The sequence below is a fragment of the Hyposmocoma kahamanoa genome, unplaced genomic scaffold (assembly GCF_003589595.1).
Source record: "Hyposmocoma kahamanoa isolate Upper Pololo Valley unplaced genomic scaffold, ASM358959v1 88, whole genome shotgun sequence".
Taxonomy (NCBI): Eukaryota; Metazoa; Arthropoda; class Insecta; order Lepidoptera; family Cosmopterigidae; genus Hyposmocoma; species Hyposmocoma kahamanoa.
In genome coordinates, this window is record NW_020654466.1 from 17,126,282 (window position 1) to 17,147,640 (window position 21,359).

Genomic DNA, 21,359 nt, shown 5'->3' on the forward strand with positions numbered 1-21,359 from the left:
CGAATCATAGAGAACACTAACTCTGATGTGCCTCTGTGTTTCAATTTGATATCATAAGTCATTTAGTGTTTGTTTTATTTGTATTTATAATCCTAGCGTATTTAATTCTTCTGTGAATATATAATTGAATATGTATCGAACTTCTATGTGTATTTTAGGCAGTTTACCTAATCGCAAAAAAACGTTCCTACAGGCAATTTTATTATTCTTGCGTAAAAACATTTCTATTAATTTGCAGTTTTTTTTCACCAGTAAATATATGTCTTTGCATCGGCTATTTTCTTTTAAGTTCCTGGCTTCTCTTGACCAGTACTACTAAACTAACACACGGTATCATAAAGTTAAACAAGTCACTACAGCGACAGCACTACTTTATTGGTATAGTGTTACTCTGCGTTCACTGTTCAGCTAAAAAAAATAAAAAGGTATTCGATGTTGAAAAACATCGATGTTTTTAAGCGATGCTTCGAAAAACATAGATGCAAGGTTTCGATGTTTTACACGGATGTATTTTCTAAGTGGACACCCTTTGTTTTGGTTGTATTGGACGCGTGGACGCTGCTGCTCTGTGATTGGCCAGTGGTGCTGTCCTATCCTCCGTTGCTTGCTGCTTGCATATATGGTTGGAAATATTAAGCTTCTAGATATCAAACTCACGCAACGCAAAGAAATCCAACGCAAAGCAAGCGGCCGGCGCAAGCGACGGACTCGTGAACAATCCTGCCTGCGCGTACGCGACAGATCTTTGCGTATGCGCGAAGCGGGTCACGCAAGCAAGTGAAAAACGCAAGTGAAAGACTTGTGAACCTGGCATTAGATGTGGCTTAAATATTCGCTAAAAAAAACTAAATTCTGAGAATTCCTTAGATGCCTTAGAGAATGGAAAAAGTCTAAGTAGGATGCACATGATGGAAAAAAAGAATTCTGACATTGACATTGGGTTAATTCATTTATTTTTAGGTTGACTTCTTTTCTCGTAGTCAAAGCTCAATAAATTAAAAAAAAAATTGACATTGACATTAGGACATAAAAAGCGGCAAAACAAATGCCATCGGATCGTAACAAAATGTCGAATTTTTGTTGCATTTTATTGTGAAATTTAAGACCAACTGCGTTGTCTTACAGTTACATTGTTAAAAAAGGGATTTTCTCGAATTGATTGTGTTATTAGACGTGTAATCATGGCGTATAAACTATCCGAAGGTGCGCTTGAGGTAACTATCATGTCGAGACTTGTCTCGTTGAAATATCTTGATGTCCACGTTGATTTTGCTTGCAAATACCTTCTTTAACGATAGACGTTCTCGTAATTTATATTTAAGACAATTGGCGTATAGTTATGGTCGGAATTTTTGTAGTATCACACCCGCAAGTTCTTTTATTTTAATTTTGGTAATAGTATACAAATTGGACTCAACACGATTTTAAACTGTAGCCAAAAGGACATCAACCGGTATACTTTGGACTGGTTTGGTGATTTTATCATAATTGAGAGCTCATAGAGTTAATTAAAATCTTAAAGTGTTAAGCAAAACTTATCTTGATCTCGTGCAGCATAATGTTATGAAGCGCAGGTGGCCACTAAGTTGTTATACCACTAAGTAAAGGTGGTCATCATTAAAAAAGCAGATAATGACATGCATTATTCTTACGCAATGTATAAACTCATGTTAACAAAATCTGTGTAATTGGTTATTTGATTTTAAATACTTATTACTGCTTGCAATAACTGTCAGGCTTAAAGAATGGATTACCAATTTGATTTGGGTGACATGCAAATTAGGTGCCTTGATGTTAAATTGCACATACCAGCCCATTACACCAAGTACCAAGTTCAATTTGGGTATAGTATAAAAAATTGATGGCAACACTAAAAGATATTGGGGTTGTTAAAAAAAAGACGAGAGATGGAGGTGAGTGGATGGGTGTAGAGTTGTTTTCCTGAAGGGTCGTATGTTTTTACAGGGTTTAAGGGAATACAATTATATGTGTTGTAGGTCGATTTTAATATTTGATATAATTATTAATACAAAGATGGAACACTCAGAAAAAATCCCTTCGATCCGGTCGTATAGCGTCTGGCACAGTATGCAAGAAGACGTCGGTTCGAATCCGACCGGATCGAAGGAATTTTTTCTGAGTGGTTTTTCTGAGTGTTCGATCTTTGTATTAATAATTATAACAAACTAGTGGAGTAATTTCACAAAAAATAATTGAATATCAATTCAATAAAAATTTAATTTAATATTTGATATCGTCCAGTTAATATCAGTCAATTTAAATCAAATCAAATCATTTTTTTCTTTGTGATTTAAATACAACGGGCACCAATAAAACCCATTTTGTTTAGGTTTATTGGTTAATGATTATAGTCAACAACAACAATAACATTAGCAGATTTCATTGCATTAAAGCCATTATCCGCGATTGAATTCGGGTTGCCATGGTGTTGCTAGGGCTAAAATCGGTCTAAAATTACATTTCATTGCCTGAAAAGTTACATTTTACAAATACTTTTTTTGTAATTAAAAATTCGAACTGTTAAATATATATTCGCCTAAATCCTCAAAATCAAGAAGTGAGTATACTTAAGAAAAATCAAGTTATTACCAGTACTTGATTGATTTCATTTTGTTTGTGCCATCTCTGAGTTACTCTTTTGTCTAATTGGATATGTTCATAAACTATTTAGGATTTACAATAACAAATGTAGTTGAATTTCCTCAAAAGTTACGAAAATTGCCTCGGAAAGATAAATTACATTTTATGCGATAACATCAAAAGTTATGAAAAATATAAGAAATGTAACTACCTGGCAACATTACACAATATTCATTAATAGACAGTTCTTAAACATTTAATATATCTTATTCTTTTTTTCTTTAACACATTCAAATTCTATCTTATTAAAACTTTATCTGTCATGTTTACGAGTACTTGATATTACTATATAGTAACAGGCTGGTTTCTGCACTCAACATCATGGAGTTTCACATCTATTGACTTTTTCAGGTGATCATGAATGGAGGACATTATGATAAACCAGTAATGCAAGTATTAGGCAGTAAGAAGATCCAGGGTAGTGGTGCTAATGAAAGATTCCGTCTTCTGGTATCAGATGGGAAATATTCACACAGCTTTGCTATGCTCGCAACACAGTTGAATGATAAATTGATTACTGGAGAGTTGTCGGATTACTCTGTAGTACAGATTGATAGATTTGTCACTTCTCTGTTAAAGAATACTGGCAAAGGAGAGAAGTGAGTATTGTTATTATTTAATATAATAATAAAAATAAAATAATAATATGTAACTTAAATATTATTAGCTGTAATTTTTGGTAGGACTGCTGAATAGCTGATGTGAAAAGGGGAAGAGTTGTCTTTGGTTTTCTAAAGCTGAAAATAGGTATGGAGCTTCTTTCTGACTAGGTTTACCTTCAAAAAATAATATCAGCATCCAATTCATTGCCGGTTATATTGTAGTTAAGCCTGATCTCTGTATGTATTCCGATTGTAGTTGTGTTGTGTTGTGATCATGTTGTTTTGTAATGTACTATATGTATATCAACATTGTAAAGACTTCTTCCTAACCTTGCTCAGTCTAGAAATTATCTATGTCATCACAATCCACATCTATAAAGCGAAATATCTTTATTTATATATAGGTGCTTCGCTTTTACTTATTGTTACATTTCAGAAGAGTAATGATAATCTTAGACATCACAATCTTAGCACCGGGCACTACAGTAGGCAAGAAACTGGGCAATCCTCAAACTTGGTCTGAGGAATCTGCATCAACATCATCAGCTCCTGCACCAAAACCAACTCCCTCGCCATCTCCTATGGCTCGTCCTCAGCCCACACTTGGCCCTGGATTAGACTCTAGTTTAATTTCCTCTCAAATGACTCATCCTATTGCTAGTTTGAGTCCTTATCAGAACAAGTGAGTATTTTAGTCTGTAAATACATAAATTTTATTGTTATACAAAGATTGAACAAGTACAAAGAAAAATTTACTTTACTAAATGTTAAAACATATTAACTTAAACATTACTTTGTCTAAGTATTGTTTATATTTTTTTTTATTATTATAAATTTTACTAAATATTTTATGTAATAATAATAATATAATAACACACACACCCAACATAGCCCCGCACTAAGAAAACCCTGTATCGCGTGTGCCATGGACACACACATAGACAACCACAAATTACACCCAAACTCACGAGAGAAATAAATGTAGGCCATACAGATATTTCTCCCGGCCCGGGAATATATATATATATTATATATATATATATTATATATATATATATATTATATATATATATTATATATATATATATTATATTCTCACTGTTTTGTTCCACTAAATTATAGCAGAACTATAGCTAAATGTACATATGTTTAATTTACGTGTATTTATGTATGTGTATTTATTATGTGTTTGCCGATATTCCTATTTAATGTACATTATTGAATACAAACTAATCAATCCATTGAACAAACATTTTCATTACATAATTCGACTGTGAACTGGCAACCGGTACTATCGCAATTTTGACAACTTTACAGGATGAAGGAAAAAATTGTTTGCATCAGTTATATAGCACCTGGTTTATTAAAGAACAATACCTAATTTTTTAAATATTTTTATTACACATGTATGTACATACATACACTACGTATTTTTATTAACCATATAATATAATATTTTAATAAACTAGCTGCTATATAAATTATTTTTTCCTCACCTGTAAACTTGTCAAAATTGAGATAGTACCGGTTGCCAGTTCACTGTCGTATGTTATTTCATTGTACATATTTACAATGTACATTGCAAATACACTCCCAGACACACAATTCGAGCCACCTCGCATTTTCCGTATTAAGCGCTCTAAGCTTAAACAATGTTTGATTGATCAAAAATTATTAGGCAATTTTGAAACTAGTATACTAAACGTCTTTTTCATAAGTCCTTGTTGGAAATTTGGATTTGCGAAACCAGGGGAAAACCTTTTCTTCGATGATACCACTATTTTTGTATTCTAGCCCTTTAAGGCAAAAATGCGAGATTGCTCGAATTATGTGTCCGGGAGTATATTTTCTTGTTGATATGTAGTTCTTAGAATTTTCGCGATCTAAATCCCGGTTTGGTTTTTTAAACAATTATACCGACCCATACTGAGGAGCCCTACTCTCGAAGCACGAATACCTTAGTCACAGAACTTTCCCCACTAAGGATGACCCACAGACTTCAAGTTACTATCGGAGCTAGAAAAATGTCTGACAACGCGATTTACAATTTCGAATGGGACTGTTTTTTCGTTGATGGATCTCAGGAGTAGTTCCGTATATCATCCATAGTGGCGAAAACGTAATTACGGATTTCGCGCTTCGAGTTTCAAACAATCCAACATTTCAGGGACCCTACGTCCCTGACAAAACAAATATACACGATACAGATCCGATAAAAATTGTTTCATTTCCAATTTCTTTGTTTTCTGTTCTAGCCTTGCAAATAATTTTAAATTTGAAAGCCTTCATGGTTATACACTAAATGATTCTCATCAGCTTGAAGTTTCTGACTACTATATAACTACCTATTATTTTCCTGATGAACGCTACATGGTCAGGCCAGGGAACATTTAACCTAACCATTCCAATACAAATCAGAAAAACTATGAGATGTTATATTGCATCGTAAGCAACCTCTCACTAGCGGTAATCATAAACTATTATCCACAGATGGATAGTAAAAGCCCGTGTGATGACAAAATCTGGTATCCGTACATGGAGCAATGCCAGGGGGGAAGGCAAGTTGTTCAGCATGGACCTATGCGATGAGAGTGGCGAGATCAGAGCTACAGCCTTTAAAAATGAGTGTGATAAGTTCTACGATATGATACAGGTAAAATATTCCCAAAATAAGAATAAAAATATTATTTCAACTGTTGTTGTCATTAACAACATCATACTCGAATTAAAATTTTAACTTCCATTCCCACATATTTAGAAAAAACTTGTAATTTTTTGTCCTTTGTTTATTTATTTAGAATATTGTACGTAAAAAAAACACTACACATCTTGTGATATTCACAGGTGGACAAAGTGTACTACATAAGTCGTTGCCAATTAAAAACAGCTAACAAGCAATTCACCACTCTGAAGAACGATTACGAAATGACATTCACTCCAGACACAGTCGTGGCGGAGTGCACGGAAGACACGGGTTCCATGCCCACTATCAAATACGACTTTGTGCCAATTACCGATATTGCCAACAAGACCCCTGACACTCTGCTTGGTAAGTTCCATAAAGCTGTAGTACACCGACAGAAAGAGGAAAGGTCGACCTGTACTGTAGCAATTCTGACACATGTTGCACCTCACCTATATTAAAAATTGACACTTCCCACCAATACTACATTGGTTTGTAACAGATGAAAAACAAAGTTAACGCTACTCAAAAGCTTCAATTAATATTTAAAAAGCCCTGTTTTTTTTTTTTAATAAATTATAAGTGCGCATTTGACCTCCATCTCACCTGATGGAAAGTGACGATGAGGTCGACGATGGAGCATGCACACCGAAATAATACGTATTCATTCTCGCCTTCAAAAGACCCAAGTTATAACGTTCAGGGAACAAGTCTGCAGGCAGGGAATTCCACTCCATAGACTTTCGCCATATAAATGTGAAAGCGTAACGCTTCGTGCGAATCTTTGGAATATCCACAACATAGGGGTGGAACCCAAGCCTACGCCTAGTTCCCCGATGATGGAAAGGCGGAATTAAATCGTGTAATTCCATCGCACACTCTCCGTGATATATCCTATAAAATACCGATAAGCAGGCTTTACGGCGGTGTTCAAGGCTCTGCAGCTTCCCCTCCACTAATTCCGAGTCACCTATAAGCCTCTTGTCACGGTTGTCAATTGAATCCAAAGTGGCCAGTTGATATGTAGCCAAGCCATCCCAACGGTGGCAGCAGTACTCCATGCACGATCGGACTTGTACTTGGTACAGCTGAAGCAACTGTCCCGGTGTAAAGAAACGCCTCACCCTGGAAAGGATCCCAAGCTTCTTTACTGCATTTTTGGCCAGGGGGTCAATGTATCTGCCGAAGTTCAAATTGGACGACAGGTCTATTTCAAGTAGCTGGAGACAGTCGGCTATCGATATGGATATATCACGAAAAGATGGAGTCAGCTCAGAGGGATTCCGTTTTGTGGAGAATAGACACGCCTTTTTTTTACGGGGGGGAAATCTTTATAGATATCCCTGAGCCCAGAGAGGCTCAGGGGTTTTCTGGGGACTCTCCCTCCAGACTAAAACCCCCCCGGGTTTACCTCCCGCCGGTTGAGTCGGCGCCGTGGGGTCGGTGCACCACGACAAGAATAGACACGCCTGCGTTTTGGTAGCGTTAAATTTGACAAGATCGGCATGGCCCCAATGGGAGACTGCCTGGAGTGTCAAATCTAAACGGCTAACCATGGACTCTCGACAAGACTGGATTTCCTCTCCACTGACCCTTGCATTGGTGAAGTACCTATCTGCAGCTGTGCTGTCATCATCATACGCAAAGGTACCTGTAATTAACATATAATTGATATGCAGCAGAAAGAGAGTTGCAGACAGTACGGAACCCTGAGGAACTCTATCTATCTATCGCCATATGTTCGGAAGAGTAGCCTTCTAAGACCAAACGAATCTAACGTTCGCTCAAGAAATCCGAGATCCAATTGCAAAGATCTGTGGGAAGCCCATAAGAGGGAAGCTTATACTATAATATAAATTCTGAGTACTCGGAGCTTTGCGTAGTCGAGCATCTGCCCAAGCTTGGTACGCGGACTGTTTATGTGCTTCAGCACAACTACAATCAGCGTTAAACCATGGACGAGCTTGGGGTCCATTGGGTACATCAGAGTATGGTATGTAATACTCCATACCCAAACGCAAGACCTCGACTACAGCATCAGCACAGCTCGACGAGTCTCCTGAAGTAAAGCGCGCCTGTCAGGGACATAACGCAAAGAAATGGCGCATCCTGAAACACCGAGCTATAAAAGGCCAATAATGACATCATTCGTGTACCTACCACTCGTTGAGACGAATCCTTATATCCATAATTTTTGTATGTGCTTGTTGCAGATTGTTGTTTTTGATTTATAACGACTTTTTTTGCCGCAGCGTCGTCTGTGAGAAATATTTCGTATAAAAATTCGTAAGGTCCATTAGTTGGCTCTTCTAAGTGTTCGATCTTTGTATTAATTATAAAAATCTCCCAACCCCCAACCCCCAGTAATTATATCAACGTAAAAATCATGCGCGGCAAACGAAATGAAAAGACATTTTTTAATTTATGGATTTCGCGTCGATGATTAAACGACAAAAATAGCTTTATACGCAATTTCATATCGTTGTATAATAATAGTTCATTAACAAACAAGCAAATTGCCTCCATGGCCGAATGGTTATCATGCCGGACTGCCACGCAGAGGTCCCAGGTTCGATTCCCGGGCCGGGAGAAATATTTGTATGGCCTACATTTATTTCTCTCATGAGTTTGGGTGTAATTTGTGGTTGTCTATGTGTGTGTCCAAAGCACCCGCGACACAGTTTTTCCCTAGTGCGGGGCTAATAAATTGAACTTAATAAGAAATCATTCAATAAAATAATTTGTAAAACTTAATGTAGCGTAAAATTAAAGGTATTTAATTAATAACTATTGTAACTGTAGTGGAAAAAATAAGGTGGTTTGCACCAATATTAGACATAACTGGTTGAAGACTGTACCACCTCAGTCAACCGTGACCATGGGAACTGTAAAGGGCCCGAAACGTCGGTTTGTTTGAAAAAACAAAAATACGCGATTTAAATCCGGAGAAATAGTTTCATTTCCTATGTGTAACAATCGCGAAAACCTAAGAACTCGATTAGATTTATCAACTGAATCAAATATTATCCCGGGGAGGTTTATCACACATAATCAGCCATGCTACGGCCATGGAATAATTTCTCAAAAATAATTGAATATCATGATGGTCAAACATCGTGACAATCAATAAACTTAAAAATTACATTTATTAAAACGACATCTAGTCAGCCGCTGGTAGCTGTAAAGCATCGAGTATATAACCAGAAATAGAGGCGAAATGTCATTTAATTTGTTTGAAAACTACTCTGCCATATCATTACTGTGACAACTGCGCTTCGATTGGCCAGCCCGAGTTCGAAACAATTGACGGGTGTCATCAATGGGTGTCGTCAACTGTTTCACTTCTTATCGACCAGTTAAGTTGAGCTTTTGCTATAATGGACGAAAATTGCAAAATTACATATTTAATTACCGATTAAATTTGGTTCCGTTTGTTTTGTAATTAGATGTTTTACAGTTTTTCCCACACCACTGAATAGAACAGCACGGCATTGTTAGGACATATTATCTTACAATAAATACAGAATATTTTTTGGAATATGCGGAGACGTACACACAGGTCAGTAGTTGGCCTGTCTATATTTCAGTGCAAACGAGAGTTGATATAATAAGAGCTGTGTCGCTAATGTGTTACCAGGAATATATGACCCTTATTCCGTCTCTATTTCTGGTTATATACTCGATGCTGTAAAGGGTACCGGTAGGGCTAGCACAATAGGACGCGACTTCGGCGAGAGCGACATAAAGTGCGAGATACTGCTATTCCCGCATAGAGATCTCGCGCAAGCCGTGCCCTACAGTGCTAGCCCTACTAACTGAGTGAAGAAATAGATTTCTCACAGATGGCGCTACGGCAGATGCTCGTTCACGCCGCAGGTGGCAAACGCTACATATTTAGCCATATAACATGACCGGTGTGGCTCTGACGAACGGCTGTTGCCACTTTGTTTTTGGGATTTTTGATAGCATACTTACTTTTCTAGACTAAGAGGAAAAAATATACATATTTCGAATTTTAAAAAAATTACTTTATTTTCAAATTGAATTTAAAAGTTAGAAACTAAGCAAAATAATGGTTAATGTGAAATGTCAATCTCAAATGAAATATCAATTTTAGGTAAACATCGATCGAACATTACGTGTGCACGCTCTGCCCGGCATTGCCACCGGCGCGGCCTAAACCTAATACGTGTGGCCCACTATAAGTTTCCGGAATGAATAAGAAAAAAATACTATAAATGATCAGAAATGAATTTATTGTTTTTCAAAATATTCTCCATTAGCGTTAATGCACTTTTTGATACGAATGAACCAATTTTGAAAATATGCCACTCCTTGACAAGCTCTAAAACATATGTTTCATACTCTTCGACAGCCTCTTCAGGTGATGAAAATCGTTGACCGCGTAACTGGTTCTTAATTTTTGGAAATAAATAAAACTCACAAGGTGCCAGGTCGAGACTGTACGCGGGATGGCTCATAAGGTCAACGTTGTTCACCTTCAAAAATTCATTTGTCTGTCTGGCCGTGTGAGAACTGGCATTATCGTGGTGCAAGATGATACGGCGTTTACGGTTATTTTTACGGAGTTTGTCAATAACTTCCGGCAAACAAATGGTCGTGTACCAGTCACTATTCTGGGTACAACGATTCTCCAAAGCAACAATAGCCACGTGTCCAGTTTTATTTAAAAAAACAATCATCCGCTTAGAGGCACTTTGCACGCACGCCGCTTTGGTTAGTTTCGGCACATCGCGAAAGACCCATACGCTCGATTGCTGCTTTGTTTTAGGATCGTAACTATAAATCCATGTTTCGGCACCTGTTACTATGTCCCACACCAAATTTGACGCCCCTTCGTTGAATCTGGTAAGCGTGGCATTGCATCAAGTGACGCCACCCGTTTTTTAAGTCTCAGTCATATTGTGTGGGATCCACTGAGAGCACAGCTTTTTCACACCCAAATGCTTGTGTAGTATTGATTGTATTTCACTCATGCCTATGCCTAAAGATGCCCGAATCTCATGGTATGTCACATACCTGTCTGTTTTGATCATACGGCGCACAGCATCGCTTTTTTTGTCGTTGACAGCAGTGGACGGGCGACCATCACGAAATTAGTCACTGGGATTCATATGACCGCGTTTGAATTCTGCAAACCAGCTGTAAATAGTCGTCTGCGTGGTGCTTCATCGCCAAAAGCAGTTTGAAGCCGAGCGAAGCTCCGCTGAGCTGTTAAGTCGTAGAAAATCATACTACGAAAATTTTCACGAGTTAAATCCATGGTGACGTAGACAACCAATTTCTAAAATAACGCCACAATGTAAAAAAAAAGTGACAGTCAGATGAAACAAAGTGTATTCTATAGGCAAAGAGTTCCATTTTCAAATGTTGTACTAACTTTTTAAATATTGTTTATGTAAGTGGCCAGTTCCGGAAACTTATAGTATGTAATTATTGCGTTTAAGCCGCGCCGAGTTGAAATGCCCGGCACTAAATGTAATCCCAAACTAGAGCCAAATAATGAAATATCGCGAAAAAAATTATATACGTATACAAAACAGACCAAAAACAGTCATATAAGCCAATGTCATTTTTGAACATTTTCGAAAATCCTAGTCGGCGACCAACGTGTTAAAAATGAAAAACAAAGATCTGCAACAAGCACATAGAACAAATTCGTAAGGTCCGCCAGTTCGTTCTTTGACTTAGTTGGCATAGCGACTGGCACGGTTTGCTGAAAAACGTCGGTTCGAATCCAGCCGGAGTTATCGCGTAACATATCTACAAAAAAAAATACAATCGAATAGAGAACCTCCTGCTATTTTTTCAAGTCGGTTATAAATTCTTCAAACTTATACTTCCTCTCTTTTTGTTAGCTTTGTCTGTTCTTGTTAGCTTTTGTCCCTTTCGGATAAAATGTCATAGTAAATTTCACTTAAATTTTCTTTAAAACATGAGCATTTAGTCAGTAGAAAAGCAGACGAGGTGTATTTTAAGCACAGATACCTAATGCTCTAGTTTATTAGATGTAATCGGCGTGTGCAATTCGTCGGCGAACATCCAAGAGTTGACTGCTCGCAGCACTGGCAGGTTACTGAAGAAGAGAGAAGTCACCCTTGTCGACTCTTCTGGAGGCGCTGTAAGTAATTTTTGTATGTCCTACCTAGTATTGGATCATGGAAAACTTTCCATTTTCAAAATTCATATTTTTCGGGATATCTTTTCAATATTTTTCCTTCAATTTTCCACATTTGACCTTGAAACCTGTCAAAAGTTGAAGTTATTGAACAAAAACGATGCCGCCAATAAGAATGTTTTCTTTTTTTTCGCTCTTGTGAAATCATTTTAAATCTCGTTTTTTTTTCTAGGTGGTTTATAGCTGTACAAGTTTATTTTATAATTCACGCTAAATAAAAGTTCAAAAAATATTTCTAAACGTAGAACATAATATGAGCTTTCGAAATTATATTTATCCAATTTTTAAAAGAAGAAAAATTTCCGCTTGTTTACGCCTTTGGGAAGACATTAAACGTTTTATATATCTATATATCAAAACCTAAATGATACATAGAGATATGAAATTTCATTTATCTAACTATGTGATTCTGTAACAGATTGTTCTAACACTATGGGGGAACGAGGCTGAGAGCTTCGAAGGATCCTCCAACCCTGTGGTTTGCGCCAAGGTAAGAACAAACCCTTTGAATTGTTTATAAAATAATATACACAGACTTCGCGTAGACAAAATATGAAGAGTTTGCACAGGAGTCCATGTTACTTGTGACGTCTACAATACTTTACAGGGATATGCTCAGTAAAGCAACGTTTGCTTGGGCGGGCCGCAGCCGTACCTTTATTTGCTAAACACCACATTACGTGTTCAATTATTTCAGTTATAAAAATAACCCAAAATGTGACGTTTAAAAGAAAATCTACAACTCGTATCTAGTGCCTACACGTATGGTCAGCAATTTCTTTTCGTTTTCAAGAAAAAAAATATTTGATTTTTTTTGTGTGTTTTCTTTATTTTTTATGTACACTACTTGAAGTTTATAAATTTTCTTTTATAAATTTTTTCTTTTATAAAGTTTATTAATTTATTCGAATCTCAACTTATTAATGAATCATACAAATTATTACCATTTACGTAACAATAGTACTGTTGAATTATCTATTATTGGACTCGACACTGAGTTCTTGTTCCTCGAATAAGAATTTTTACAGTTAAAAGTATTTATTAAATTTCGATTTCGTTTACAGGGCGCTCGTCTAACAGAGTTCAATGGCAGCAAATCCCTGTCGACGACTCAAAGCACCATGTTACGTCTGAACCCCGATCTTCCCGAAGCGCATAAGTTGCGAGGCTGGTATGACAACGGCGGTGCTAACATGGAGATCGTCAACATTTCCGCCAGGTATGATACGTTATAATGTTTTTCCTTCTCAAACATGCTCCGAAATGTTTGCATTAATTTAAATACACAGACAGAGAATTATGTAAACAGACTGAAGAAAAACTGGCATGCAGCTAAATGCTCGCTTTATTGTGCATTATTGCGAGAATTAAAAAAAATGTCTGAGGTATTACCTATTTTGTTCTTAATTATGGTGCACGAATAGGTATTTTTTACAAAGACGCGTTAAAATAAACGAAAATAATTTAAAATAAATAATAAGCAAAAATAAGTTATGTTAGGAAAACTTCAATAATGAACTGTACTCCACATATTTTAAAACAAGGATCTGTCATGGAAAACTTGTTTCCGGCTAAGAGCAAACAAAAATATATGAAAATGTATGATTAGATTTTCTATTATTTAATATCTTTCATTCTTTAGTCTTTTATTATTTCTTTATTTATATACCCCGGCGGAAAAGGATTGTCAGCCTCGTATACGTGCGCAACCTAGGCCAGGAACTAATTTGTGACAAAAATGAGCCTCTTTGCGTATTCTTTGTTAAAAAGAAAAGCTACTATTTCCAAGCATTTGTATAATCGAAAAAAGCTTCAACAGCTATGTAGTCTATACAAAGTACACATGTTCGTATTGTTTAGAAAATAAACCGACGCGCCCATGAGGCGTAAGTACTGTTGGACACGCTCTCGATATTGATTTCCAAATTCATGTATTCTTTACAGAGCGGGCGGCTTCACCGGCGGCAGCAACGAATGGATAACATTTGCCGAAGCGGAAGCGAGACAACTCGGTTCTGGCGAAAAAGGCGACTATTACAACCTCGTAGGCGTCCTCACGTTCACCTTCGCCGACAACGCGGTGTACAAGGCCTGCCCACAAGACCAGTGTAATAAGAAACTTGTGGATCAAGAAAATGGTTTGTTCCGCTGCGAGAAATGTAATAGAGAGTACCCGAACTTCAAGTACCGATTGCTGTTAGGGGTAAGTTAAAACGGATATTTTTTAAAGAAAGATGCTTAGTGCAATTTTCCTGTCATTTTATTTTTAATAGTCCTAAAATTAGGAAATGAAACTATGTTTTTGGACCCGGGACCGTGGGATCTATAAAGGGCCCGAAACGTTGGTTTATTTGAAAAAACAAAATATACGCGATTTAGATCTGAAAAAATAGGTTTTTTTTTTAACGCATATACTCCTAGCCCCGCACTAGGGAAACCCTGTGTTGCGGGTGAAATGGACACACAAAAAACCACAAATTCACCCAAACTCACGAGATAAATAAATGATGACCATGCAAATATTTCTCCCGGCCGAGGACCGTGGCCGTTTGGCCACGGAGGCATTTTCATTTCCTATGTGTAATCGCGAAAACCTAAGAACTCTACATCTACTTTTTTGTTTAGACTACAGTTATGATTGTAATACGACAACTTTATTTGTTAATTTCTGAGTACTCTGAATACTTCTGAGAAATTTTCATAGTATTTTACGCTTTAACTTCTAACTACCTTGTATATTCACTGTATTAAGAAACAAAACATATATAAAGATGACAAGCATTTAAATACCTATCGATTAACACTAGAATCATATGAATATAATGTGTAACTATTTTTAAAATAACAGTCACGGGTAGCGACGAAAATCGCGAAAATTTGCGAAAATGGCGTAAAAAAACTATAATTCGCGAGAAAGAAAATTGACGAATCCTATAACAACTCACAATGTAACGACCTAAAAGAGGTTTTGATACAACCTCTTATTGAATAAAGTTATGTGTTTACGTGATATTTTGCTCCAAAATAAAAACCTATGACTTTTAGGGCTTTCACGTCCGACTGTTTTACAGTTATCAAAATTTCAATATTTTTCAAGCTAATGCTAATCTTGGAGTCGATTAGTATTATCTACTACGGATACTTTCAGCATGACAGGACAATTGTTATTATGTTGTAAATTACAAAATTTCGGAGCTCCCTATGCTCGCTACAAAATGTTTCATAAACATTCGTTTCCTACCAGGCTAATGTATCCGACCCTACGGGCGACCAGCGCATCACTGCATTTAACGAGGCGGCCGAGGCGATGCTGGGAAAGACCGCAGAGGACATTGGCAAGATGCAAGAGTATGACAAAACGGGCTACGCTCAGGTCTTCGAGGATGTCAAGTTCAAGACTTTCCTCTTCAAGTTTAGGACTAAGATGGAGACTTTCAGTGTGAGTATCAATATTCTTGAGATTTTATACTACATAGAACTAGGTAGTATTTAAAGCCCGAGCCGATGTCTGAGAAATTTAAAAAAATAATTAATCAGCCATTCTGATATCAGGATGGCTGGTCGCCACTTTGTTCAGCATGAAGGGAGCAGATTTTTCAGAAGTATGTATTACCAATAATTGCTACCTATTTGCTATTTTCACGAATTAAAGGTATACGCTTCTTATCTACATTAGTTTAAAAAAATATAAACGATTGAAAATTTTAAGGCACTTAAAACTTTTGGGTTTTTTTTTATTTAATCAGGCACTTCTTCGTAAAATTTTCAATCGGTTATATTAATTTCATTCGTTTTTCATATCTGTATTAATAATTATCACAAACTAGTGGAGAAATTTCACAAAAATAATTGAATACCATGGTAGTAAAACATCGTGATATTCAATAAACTTAATAATACAATTATTAAAGCGACATCTCTAGTCAGCCGCTGGTAGCTGTAAACGTACCTAGCTCAGTGAAGAAAAACTTTCATAGATTTCTTACAGATGGCAGCGCTACAGCAACTACTGGTTCAAGTGTTTGGTCTTTGTATTAGATTTGCAATAAAAATTTTTTTCGAGTGTGATAATTGTCAATAGTACAATCACCAGCTGAAATAATATTCCTTAAGAAGTCCTTATTTTTGGAAAGCTTTACCTGTATCTTATCGTAGAACTTATCATACAAATTCTTTAAGGCTGTAGCCTGTAGCTCTGATCTTGCCACTCATCGCATAGATCCATGCTGAACAATTTGTCTTCCGCCTGGCGTTGCTCCATATCGTCGTCGAGTGAATACCTCGTATTGTGATTTCTATATAATTTTTCAGGACAAAGATAAAAATGTGGTATAAAATGTAGTAAACGCAATAATGTTTGTAGTTAGTATTTTAATGAATTAAATTATACCTCTTTTAGATACTATTTTACTTTAATAATATATTTGAGCAAGAAGTATATAAGTTTTTCTTCAACAAAAATCAGTAAAAATGAACTATGTGAAAACGCATATTATGCGAGGTTTTTCACTCATAAGGCGACGATGTTAGATACCAGATATCATCATATGGGCTTTTATTATCCATCTGTAGATGAGTAATAATTATTACAATAATTCTAGTTATTATTGTTTTGATAATCGCCCAAACTGTTGCTACTTTTTTGTATTTGTTATGCTAAATAAATACATTGTTGTATCTACTATTACAATTGTTCGAGCAAATCGAGATCCTAAATCTTTGTGTTTTGAAATGAATAAGACATCGTTCTAATTTTTTATTAAAATGGCGCCATCTGTCATATTTCGATACCATTGGAGGTATAACACTAGTCCAACTTAATTTTTTTTTCCCAAATTATTTCTTTTTTTTTTCCACAAAATTAGTTTTTTATTCTTTTTTTCGAATTTTGTTTTTGTTTTTTATTTTTTTAACAAAATTCAGAGAGCATAATATTAGTAAATAAATATGGCTGTTCACAAACATGGAAATGACCAAAAAGTAAAGGACGTATCCATTTATGACCTATTACCAAAATATTTAAGTTGATTTCCTTACTATTATAGTCATTGCATCGTGTCGTCTTTTTGTGAAAACCTCTCGTCTAACAAACCTATGTGCATTTTCAGGACGAAGCCAGATTAAAAACAACCGTAATGAACGCCCAGCCCGTGGACTACAAAGACGGAAACGCGCGCCTTATAAAAAGCATCAAATCACTTACCGGTGTAGAAGTTTAAAAAAACCTCTTTTTATAGAAGATCAAGATTTGAAAAATATGTTCGGTTTATTGAAGTCAAAGAGCTGAAGACCCGTGTTGCCTTTTTTGTTAAACTTCAATACTTTTTGAGCGAAAGTAGATACTTAATACTGTTCATAATATAAATTGATTAAGTAAGGTTGTCTAAAGCAAAGCAAACCGAATTAAGTTACTTAAACCTGATTCCATTTGTTTGTTTTAATTAAACCCAATTGGGACGGTGCCCCAAAACCTAAGTGAAACACTGCCGTGCTTACGATAAGACTAGTAAGTCTATATGTACCTATTTCAAATATACTTACTGTTAATTTTGTAAGCACAGCACAATACAGTTGTGATCATGATAGGTATTCCATTAATAATGTTTGTATTTTAGATTTAAATTATGCGAGTGTATTTTCTGTTGTATAAAAAAGGCAGTCTAATAAATGTTTGAATACAAATTGTGCTTTATTTTAAATGTAGCAAAATGCGCATGTATTGAGTTGCTGAAACCGATTACGGACTTAAAGCAATGCCACACGGGCGTTGCGTCGTCGCGACGCTGTGTTCTCTGCGTACTAAATTGTTTGTGGTGACCATTGATGGTGGCACTCCGTTTCAACGCATCGTGTGGCATATCGTTCTGATTAAAGCGCAAGCCACACCGATAACGAAACTAGCTAGCCTATTGGCTCATAACTTCAAAACGGTATAACAACTAAGTCTAGTTTTTTACGACTAGAACCGACTAAATCGCGACTTATTTTTAGTGTAATCAGATCTAAGCTAGGTGTTGTGGTTCTCGAGATTGAGAAATGGTGCCGCTGGAATAAGCTTATACTAGACAGTAAAACACCCTTACAACTTTTGAACGGCGGACCGACTAAATCTAATTTTTTGCGACTAGAACCGACTAAATAGCGACTTATTTCTGGCTAATTAAATTTCCAGTGTGGGTCAGGATGGCGTGACCGTCAGGATGGCGTGACCGTCAGGATGGCGTGACCGTCAGGATGGCTGGTCGCCTGTGGCGTCTATCACTGAGTGTATATTCAAGAATTGCTACCTATTTGCTACCTTTTCTAAATAATTGCTACCTATGATATATTCTGAGAAATTAAAAAAAATTTGACCAGCCATTCTGACGTCAGGATGGCTGGTCGCCTCTTTGTTCAGCATGAAGGGAGCAGATTTTCCAGCAGTATGTATTATCAATAATTGCTACCTTCATGAATTAAAGGTATACACTTCATATCTACATTAGTTAAAAAAATATAACCGATTGAAAATTTTACGAAAAAGTGCCTGACTAATCTAAAAAAGCAAAACTTTTTTAGTTCTTTATTGCCATAAACATTATAGGCGTTTAACAACTACTTCGAGGCGACCTAATCTGGTGAGGTTGCTGATGTATAAAATCGAGATGGTAGGTAACCATCATAACGCAATATGTGTGTCATTTGTCATAAGTGGATCAAATTGTTTTACTTTAATTTATCTGAGGATTCAAAGGTTTTGCTGTTGCTAATATTGAGTTTAATATTTATGTTTCTGGTTTAAGTAGTGTTTGAAAAGAGGGAGGAAGTTTGTTATGCCACTCGATGAGCAAAAAAAATGCATTACTGCAAAAAAAGTATTTTTCCAGTAAATCTGATTTACCGCCGCCTAGCGATCCACTGTAGTGAAAGTATTGTAGTAGTGAAATTAGTACCCTTTTATCACATAAAATTTCCACACAAGCAATATATCTTTCTGTAAAGAAAAATTTCGACTTTTTCTTCAGTGGCCCTGATAATCCTGCTGTTCGTTATGAAGATCAAAACAAAATTCTGTCTAATGATAATCAATCAAAAAAGGAATACAAGGACGAAGTAGCAGTCAGTTAAACAGTAATTTATAATTTTATATATTTTATAATTCGTTCCCACCTATCAGTGGGAACGAATGCAACCGTTAGGTAAACGTATAAAGTTAAATCATGGACCTGAGACTGTATTTAGAATGAAACATCGTTTGCCTAAGCATCAGTACGCCCATCTTTTGCGCGAAAAGATTTGGGAAGTTCATCCCATTGCACACAGTTGGATATTTAAAAAGTATTCTATTTCTAAGAATAATAAAATAACGTGCAATGGAATTTGCAAAGAATAATAAGGATAAGAAAAAATAAGGCTAACACAAAAATTATATATAACTGGCCTTCGAATAAAATAGCCCTGTGTAAGTGCACTGTAACAAACTACGATAAAGATTTTGTTCATACTTGTGCTAAAAAATTAAAATTATATAATTTTTGTAACAACTATATAATTACAACTAAATTCTTTGTTAATATTGCGTTAAGATGGTTACCTCTCGGTTTTATACATATGCAATCTCACCAGACTAGTTCGCCTCGAAGTAATTGTTGTACGCCTGCCCTTTATATTATGGCAATAAAGAACTAAAAACTTTTGCTTTTTTAGTTTAGTCAGGCACTTTTTCGCAAAATTTTCAATCGGTTATATTTTTTAAATTAATGTAGATATGAAGCCTAACCTTCACGAATTAAAGGTATACCTTTAATTCGTGAAGGTAGCAAATAGGTAGCAATTATTGGTAATACATATTTCTGGAAAATCTACTCCCTTCATGCTGAACAAAGAGGCGACCAGCCATCCTGACGTCAGAAGGCTGGTCAAATTTTTTTTTTAATTTCTCAGAACATATCATAGGTAGCAATTATTTACAAAAGGTAGCAAATAGGTAGCAATTCTTGAATATACACTCAGTGCCAGGCGACCAGCCATCCTGACGGTCACCAGGATGTCTAGAAAAAAACTAGATATACAAGTCAAACTGCTCATTATTTACTACCTATTTTCTACTATTTAGTAGCTTTATTGACATATTTTCTGCCTTTGCGCTAACGGAAATATTAAAGAAACAAAGTGGCCAGCCATTCTGACGTTAGCATGGCTCGCCACTTTTTGATACCTCATTTGATCCAGCCTTCCTGACGAACACAAATTTCCAAAAGTCGACCATGGTCGCGCTGGAATAAAGCACGCGTATTTATCGTCAGACTCTTTTCAAGAGCTAGAAACCCATTGTCACGGCAGTCTGTCGTCGTAACGTCATAAAGTCGTGAACAAGAGTTCATCGTGTTGTCTATGTATGAACAACACGAGAATTCATCGTGTTGTTCTGTGTGTGAACAACTTTATTTAAATATACCAGCCACGACACTATCTGTCGTCACGACATAATGTGAAATTCGAGACTGCTCAAGAATTCTTCGGTAGACGTGCAATCTGTTTTTTAGCTTTTTTTGGTTAAGCTTGTATCGTTAAAACTAAGATTGTTGGTTCCACCATCTGGACTGGACATCAATACTTACAAATCCTAATGCACGCACTAGTGGAACCAAAGTCCGAAAGGCTCGGCTCGCACCTAGTTTGTACGTTACACAAGGTTACAGAAAAGAAATTGGACTTGCACATAAAGTCCTGGTTTTTTTAAACTTGTGAATTGTGTAGTCTTTTATAGGCGTAAATTTTCAAAAATAACCAAATAATTGGAATTGGATATATTGTAGGTAATGGAGCGTAAGTAAACAAAACCAACACTATTTTCACACAAATATTTATGTGGACTGTGAACCTGTTAATTTTTTTATTGAGGCAAAATGTAAAGTTCTGTTATATGTGTAGTCATAGTTTCCAGTATGATCACGAGGAAGTCCCGATAAAGGGTTTTAGAATGAAACACAGTTCCACTAAGTAGTTTATTTTATTCAATCTCATTGATATGACTCATAATTTGGCTAAGAAATGGACATTCATGTGTGTACTCGGGCAAAAGTGATGTGAAATAAGATCGATAGAGATTCAATAATCATGAAACCTATTTACAATAAAAAAACATACTCATTAGTATGTATTATACATATATGTACAGGCTGTTGGTTCTTGACTGCAAACCTTTAACATCATTATTTAGTATCACAAACAT

At 36.1% G+C, this 21,359-nt stretch overlaps 1 protein-coding gene across 2 annotated transcripts in view; it reads left to right on the forward strand.

The window, feature by feature from the left end:
• Positions 1–17,809, forward strand: part of LOC113235590 (replication protein A 70 kDa DNA-binding subunit) — a 22,132-nt gene extending 4,323 nt beyond the window's left edge. Inside the window, exons 1-11 of one of the 2 annotated variants that reach the window (XM_026471346.1) lie at positions 1,069–1,214; positions 3,013–3,260; positions 3,700–3,945; positions 5,754–5,916; positions 6,108–6,312; positions 11,976–12,088; positions 12,564–12,635; positions 13,210–13,364; positions 14,090–14,348; positions 15,390–15,584; positions 17,254–17,809. In XM_026471346.1, coding sequence (XP_026327131.1) covers positions 1,182–1,214; positions 3,013–3,260; positions 3,700–3,945; positions 5,754–5,916; positions 6,108–6,312; positions 11,976–12,088; positions 12,564–12,635; positions 13,210–13,364; positions 14,090–14,348; positions 15,390–15,584; positions 17,254–17,364 — 1,800 coding nt within the window. In that variant the 5' untranslated portion in view covers positions 1,069–1,181 and the 3' untranslated portion in view covers positions 17,365–17,809. Of the gene's footprint in view, positions 1–1,068; positions 1,215–3,012; positions 3,261–3,699; positions 3,946–5,753; positions 5,917–6,107; positions 6,313–11,975; positions 12,089–12,563; positions 12,636–13,209; positions 13,365–14,089; positions 14,349–15,389; positions 15,585–17,253 lie in introns of those variants that run through there. The other variant, XM_026471345.1, reaches the window with a different exon arrangement.
• Positions 17,810–21,359: the final 3,550 nt, after the last annotated feature.